A 6,983-nucleotide genomic window follows, 5' to 3' on the forward strand; every position below is an offset into this window, starting at 1 on the left:
ACACAGAAGCATTAGAGGGGGGAGAAGGGCTCATAGGAAAACCTACTCACATTGGGAATGGGTTCAATAGGCAACAATACATATACCATGAAGGGTATAGCACTTTCCAAAATGTAAAGAAATAAAAGGGAAGGGATAGGTGCATGGGAAGCAAAGAGTGAGGGAAGAAGACAAGAGAGGGATTCCTGGACGAGGGGAGGTTAAATAATAGTAAGCCAAGTTATGGAGCAGAATTTAATGAGAGTCAGAAGGAATAAGAAAGACATGTATATATGTGAGCTATGTGTGTGTGAGTATGTCTATGTATGGATATATCTACATAAGAATTGTGCATGTTTAGCCTAGGAAAGAGAAAATTTACTGGGAATATGGGAAGAGTATTCAAATATTTGAAAAGTTTTCATGGGGAAAAGGAATTGTTCTGTTCTGTCTTAGGGAGTCTAACTTCCACTGGGTGGAAGCTCAAGGGAAGTGAGAGCTTTCAGCTTCCCATCAGGAATAATCTCTTTAATAAAAAGAACTTTCCAAAATGGATATCATCTATCTCCAGAATTCTAAGTTTCTTGCACTGGGAAGTCTTCAAGCAAATACTAAATGACAGCTTCTCAGGGATGTGTTAGATAGGATTCATACTTTGGGTAGAGGTTCCTTTGGAGGAACTTACCAATTCAAAGTCTATGATTCTGTTACCTAGTTCAAGAGGCAGCTAAGGTGGTGCAATGGACAGAGCAGCACCTGGGCTTGGACTCATCTTCCTGAGTTCAAATCTGGCCTCAGACATTTACTAGCTATGTGCCCCTAAACAAGCAACTTAATTTTGTTTACCTTAGTTTCCTCATCTGTCAAATGATCTGGAGAAGGAAATGGCAAACAACTCTATCATCTGTGCCACGCAAACCCCAAATGGGGTTATACGTGATTGAAAATGACTGAACAAACAATATCCAGTCCAATAATTTAATCAATGTATGTGAATATTGAAGGAAAATAGTCATAATTAAGGAGACTCCTTATTCATCAAAGATTTGGAGCTATAAAGTATCTTAGAAATCATCCAGCCCCACATTCTTATTGAAAGATGAGAAAACTGAGACTTGGATATATTAAAGGACTTTTGTCCAAGGTCACCTCGAAAGGAATACATCAAAGGTAGGATCTGAACTCAGGACCTCTGATTACCAAAGCTTTTTCACCTATGCCCACCACTTATTATGTATACATTGTTTCTTTTGGTAGAATGTGAATTCCTTGAAGGGAGGAACTGTTTTGTTTTTGTCATTGTATTGCTACAGCTTGACTTGCAGTAAATGCTTCTCAAGTTGCCCAAGATCATCCAGGGAGCAATCAATTACCAAGCATTTATTATGCTTCTGTTATATACCTGGCATTAGGGTAGACTGGGAGCTCCTTGAGAGCAAGGACTCCAATGCTTGGCACATGGTAGGGCATTTAATAAATGTTTATTGCTTGATTAATTGCTGGGGATACAGCGATAGAAACAATATTGCCCTGTTAGAATGTGAACTGCATAAAGGCAAGGAAAGGGTTTTTGGCTTTCTTTGTATATCCAGAGATTAGCACAGTGCCTGGCACATAGTAAATACTTAATTAATGCTTATTGATTGGCTTTGAAGAGTTTACAAAGGAGCCATTATATATACATATATGTCTATATACACACATATATACATATATGTACACATACATGTCTATATGTCCATATATGTGTGTTTGCACAAATTGTATTCAAAGTAAATTGAAGATAAGTTTTTTAGAAAGACCATTTTTAAGCAGCAGGGGTAGGTGGATTGAGAAAGTTTCTGTAGGAGATGAGCTTTGGAGGAAACTAACAGCCCTAAGAGAGCTGAGAAGGGAGTTCACCCCAGGCATGGGGAACAGGCTGGGCATGAAGGAGGAGCATCACCAACGAAGAGCAGCAAGGTCGGTTAGGCTAGGCTCTCAAGAAAATATGAAAGATGGAGGTCTTTTTTATTTATAATTTTTTTCACAGTATATATGCATGAGTAATTTTTTAAATAATATTATCCCTTGTATTCATTTTTCCAAATTTTCCCCTCCCTCCCTCTACTCCCTCCCCTAGATGACAGGTAATCCCATACATTTTACATATGTTACAGTATAACCTAGATACAATATATGTGTGTAAATACCATTTTCTTGTTGCACATTAAGTATTAGCTTCCGAAGGTATAAGTAACCTGGGTTGATAGACAGTAGTGCTAACAATTTACATTCGCTTCCCAGTGTTCCTTCTCTGGGTGTAGTTGTTTCTGTCCATCATTGATCAACTGGAAGTGAGTTGGAAAAGATGGAGGTCTTTAACAGAAACCATGAACTTGAACCCACTGCCCCCAGAGGTCACATGCAATTTTCCTTCCACTGCAAGACTTTTAAGGCATGACAAAGCCTTCTCTGCGGGGACATTACCAAACCCCCCAGGGAAGGCAAAAAGAGATCGGAGACCCTAAATCCTATCCATCCCACTCCCTGGTTGTTGGTGACCAGAAAGTCCCCGAAGGAGCCAATTCCTGAGTCTATTAAAACGTCATTCGTAGAACTGCTCTAAGTAGAACACTTTCCACAGTCAACCTGGTAGGGAAGGAGAGAGAGGATGGACTAGCCGAGCTCAGTTAACAAAAGGGGGGGAACGAATACAAGCGGCATGGTGGGCTTGCCAAAGACAACTCCTCCCAACGGCCTTGGAAAGAGCCCTGGCTTCGGGGGCCCGCATTCTTCGCCGGGGGCCCCCAGAACGAGGAGATCTTGGACAGAACGAACGGGTTGTGACCTTGGAAGGGGAAAAAAAGATCTTTATTTCAGTCACGTGTTTTCCTTTGCCATCCCGTGTATTTTATTTTATACATTAAAAAACTTTATTCCGAGAAGAGGATCCAGGAGGTTTCTCCGTGAGACGCCAAGGGCCGAGAAGCCGCGCCTTAAGGTCACTTGCCTGGTTTGAATCCCGGCTCTGCCCCTTCCCAGCTGACGAGGAGGGAGTGAGCGGGCTCGGAGGCTCCGGGGTTCGAATCTTCGCTCCGATGCTCTCTACTTTCCTGACTTGGGGCAAGCTGCCCGCCGGGAGCACACGCTTAAGAGGGGTGGGCTAGATCTAGGAGGCTAAATGGGGATGAAGGGAGCGGGTCCAGCTTCCAGGGTCCAAGCCCGAGCCCAGCTCTGTATCTGGAAGCCTGGGGGCAGAGAGAGCCGCGGGATGCTCTGGGAAACTCCCGAGTCTCTGGGGATGCTCGGACGCTCTCCGCTTCGGAGCGCCTCTCCCGGGAGAAGCAAGGTGGGAGAGGGGGAGGGGCGTGGAGGAGGGGAGGGAGCGAGGAAGAGGGGCGGGTTATTTTAACGAACCGAGTCGGAGACGTCAGGCGGAAGGGAGCCAGGCTCCCGAGCTTTAAATGGTATTTGTTGTCATCTGAGCATGCTCCCGTGTGGGCAGGCGGGGGATATATAAGCGAGGGAAGCCGGCGACCCCGAGGCAGACGCAGCGGCGGCGGGCAGCGGGAGTGAGGGCAGCGGCGCAGGGCCGGCCGCCCACAGGCAGGAGCGCTAGCGGCGGCGGCGGCACCCCAGGGCCAGCTCAGCAGCCGCGGCAGCAGCGAGAAGGGCCCCGAGCAGCCTCTGCCCCCCCCACCCCCGCGTTCCCAGCCGGCCCCTAGACGGGGAGGCCCGCCGCCGCCCCCCGCGGGCCGTCCTTCCCGCTCGCCCGCCGCCCCGGCAGCAGATTGGATCCCCCGGCCGGCGGACGTCGGGCCGCGCCCCGGGCGGAGCCGCCGGTTCCCAGCCCGCCCGGCCCGGGGGGCGTCCGCGCCCGCACGCCGCCGCCCACCTCCGGCACGTCCCCAGAGCCGGGCCCCGGGCCGAGCCCCATGGCGGCAGCGGCGGCCGCGGCGGCCAAGCCGCCCGAGCTGATGGGCATCTGCTCCAGCTACCAGGCGGTCATGCCCCACTTCGTGTGCCTGGCCGACGAGTTTCCGCAGCCCGCGCTGCCCACCAAGCTGCCCCGGGGCAAGGGCAAGCTGCGGCGGCCGCGCCAGTCGCGCTTCAAGACCCAGCCCGTGACGTTCGACGAGATCCAGGAGGTGGAGGAAGAGGGGGTGTCCCCCATGGAGGAGGAGAAGGCCAAGAAGTCGTTCCTGCAGTCGCTCGAGTGCCTGCGCCGGAGCACCCAGAACCTCAGCCTGCCGCGCGAGCAGCTCGCCAGCTGCAAGCTGCGGAACAGCCTGGACTCCAGCGACTCGGACTCGGCGCTCTGAGGCCGCCCTCCCCCCGCCCTCCCGGCCCGGGACTGGATTTGGCCCCGGCCCCTGCGGGGGGCTGCGCGCCGAGCCGCGAACTCGCTGCCCTCCTCCGGGCGCTTCTCCGGGGCCGGGACTTGGAGCGAGGCGGGCACACGCCCCGAGGAGGCGGCCTGGGGGGCCGAAGGAAGGGCTCCCCCTCCCCGTCCCCACTTCTCTTCTTTTCTTTTACTTTGCCCGATCGAGAGAGAGAGAGAGAGAGAGAGAGAGAGAGAGAGAGAGAGAGAGAGAGAGAGAGAGCAGAGCCGCTGGGTATTTGTCTCTAATTGTAGGGAGCTCCGGTTTCCATCTATCCCCCCTCCCCGCTCCCCAGCACACGGCGCCCCAATACTTTTCTACCAGCCCGCCGCGACAGATGGGACTTGGGCTACCGCGAAGCTTCCGGAGTCCTATTTATTTTTGCATTTCAATCGTAAACTGCATTTATTTAATACTCTTTCTACCTTGATGTGTCTGTGAGGTTTCCAGAACAGAGAAATAAAACCATATATTTGCACAGTGCATTCGTTATTCTGCGGGTATCTGTCCGTCCATCTGGCTGTCTGCAGCGCCCTACTGCTGGCCGGTGTGTGTGTGTGTGTGTGTGTGTGTGTGTGTGTGTGTGTGTGTGTGTGTGCGCGCGCGCACGCGGGGAATGGGGGCGGGCGGGGTACGGAGCTGGGGCCAGGGGTCCTTGAAGAGACGGCAGCGGAGACCCTGAGATCGGGTCAGTTCCACCGACGGTCCCCTTCTCCCGTCCCCGGTGTCCATCCGCGCCTTAATCCAAATTCATCCCAAGCCCCGTCCTCCCTCTGGGATGAGCGAATCAGTCCTGGCTCGAACTTGCTCTCCAGAGGTCCCAGGAGCTGGGTGCGAGGTCCCCCCCCCCCCCCCCCCCCCCCCCGCTGATCTAAGAATTATACTCGTCACGTGTGTAGAGTTTTACAACCGCTCTCTTATTTGGGTCTCGATGCAACTAAAGGGAGATAGAACTTTCCATAGTCTTTCATTTGACAGATGAAGAAAAAGAGACTGGACACAAGCCCACCCAACGGGCCCAGGGAGGGTGTCTGAGGCCCTGAGTTCAAATTCCGCCTTGTCCTTAGCAGCTGTGTGACTTTTGACAGACCCCATCATTGATGTGGACCCCGTTTTCCTCTTCTGCCCAATGAGAGGCTTGAGCCACATGAAGGTGTCTTTCCAGCTCTCCCCTCTCTGTAGGGAAACAAGGAGCACTGTGGGACAGTGGCGTCCCACCTGAGAAAGGGGCAGGTCCTCGCCAGGCTTTCCTCTCCAGGAAGGCTTGGACAGGAGGGGGGGGAGGGGGGCTGTTTCGGGGATTCCCGGATGGCCTGGGTTACAAGAGCAGAGGCCTAGGGAGCTGCCATGAGTGGGGGCCGTCCCAGTAGTTACAGTCCTGGAGACGCTGGGTCAGGAGCTGCCACCTTTCCTTAACGCTGACTCAGTGGAAATGCAAAGAACAGCTGTCCTGGCTTCTTTTCTTCCTCTCCCGATTGCTCTCTCTGCTCCCTCCCCCACTCTGTCTTCGCTTCTGATTCTTAAGGTTGATCTTCACACAGAGGCCTCCCCCCCACCCAAGGATGGCCAGCGGGCAGCCTCTGGGCACTGTCCACCTTTATTTCCTCTTGTCTCTGAGTCTCCAGACCTCCAGCTCAGGTTCTGAACAGCTGTCATTGACTGCTTCCGGTCAGGCTCCTTCCCTTCTCTGGGATTGTTGGGGAGGGAAAGTCCAGGGAGCCGAGTTAGCTCACTTTCAGCAGCCCCAAAACCCAGTGGGGGCAGGGAAGCAAGCGAGCCCCTCAGATAATTAGCTAAATGAGGAGTGCTGGGAAGTGGATGACAGCTTTGAAATTCCCAGAGTCCTCAAGGTCCTCAGACCCATCTTCTGCTCTGACACTCCCCCTCCCCCCCCCAAGCCCTACACCAGGCTGGCTTATTGAACAGAATCCCAACAGCTCACCTGGATTGAGCTGGGCTTGGCAGCCCTGATCCTGAAGAGGACAGCACACTTCCTTCCTGTCCTACCGAAGGGTTGGTGGTAGGGGGTCTATGTGAGGGGTCTATGTCTGTTTCAAGCATATCCTTCCAAGTCGGATCCATTTAACTGCAGCCCCTAGGTTGCTCCCGACACTTGGAAGAGAATGCTATTTTCCCTCTCCATGTAGTCAGTCAAGCATTTTTTACCAGCTGCCCATTCCGTTCCTCAAGAAACCTCAGAAAAAATAGAAGTCACATGGCTAGATGAATGTGAAAGCTCTCTCTTCTCATCTTTGGATGCTGGGTTGATAAATACAGAAAAAAATAGGATCATTGCCTTAGACCTGGAAGCAACCTTGGAGATTACATATTTATATCCTTTGTCCCTCCTCACAACAGTTCTGGGAGGCAAGTGTTATTTCCCCCTTTTTATAAACGAAGAAACTGAAGCAGGTCAAAATGGAAGTGACTTGCCCAGCATCACATAGCTAATTTGAACTCAGGCCTTCTTGACTTTAAATACAGCCCTCAGATCCCTCCACTGAAGATCTATAGCTGGGAGGTACCTCCGAGCTCACCTACCCTACCCATAATTCACAGCATTCCTTGCTTCAGTCCCCATCTCCCCGCCTTCCCCTTCTACCTCTTGCTCTGGAAAGAAGTTGTCAGTGCTACCATTGC

General features: G+C 52.1%; 1 protein-coding gene across 1 annotated transcript; it reads left to right on the plus strand.

Moving 5' to 3' along the window:
• The first annotated feature begins 3,485 nt into the window (after positions 1-3,485).
• On the plus strand, positions 3,486-4,826 carry C6H11orf96 (chromosome 6 C11orf96 homolog). The gene has a single exon (XM_074273213.1). The coding sequence runs from the start codon at positions 3,897-3,899 to the stop codon at positions 4,281-4,283; it is 387 nt and encodes a 128-aa protein (XP_074129314.1). The 5' UTR covers positions 3,486-3,896; the 3' UTR covers positions 4,284-4,826.
• The last annotated feature ends 2,157 nt before the right edge of the window (positions 4,827-6,983 follow it).

The sequence above is a fragment of the Sminthopsis crassicaudata genome, chromosome 6 (genome assembly GCF_048593235.1).
Source record: "Sminthopsis crassicaudata isolate SCR6 chromosome 6, ASM4859323v1, whole genome shotgun sequence".
Classification (NCBI taxonomy): domain Eukaryota; kingdom Metazoa; phylum Chordata; class Mammalia; order Dasyuromorphia; family Dasyuridae; genus Sminthopsis; species Sminthopsis crassicaudata.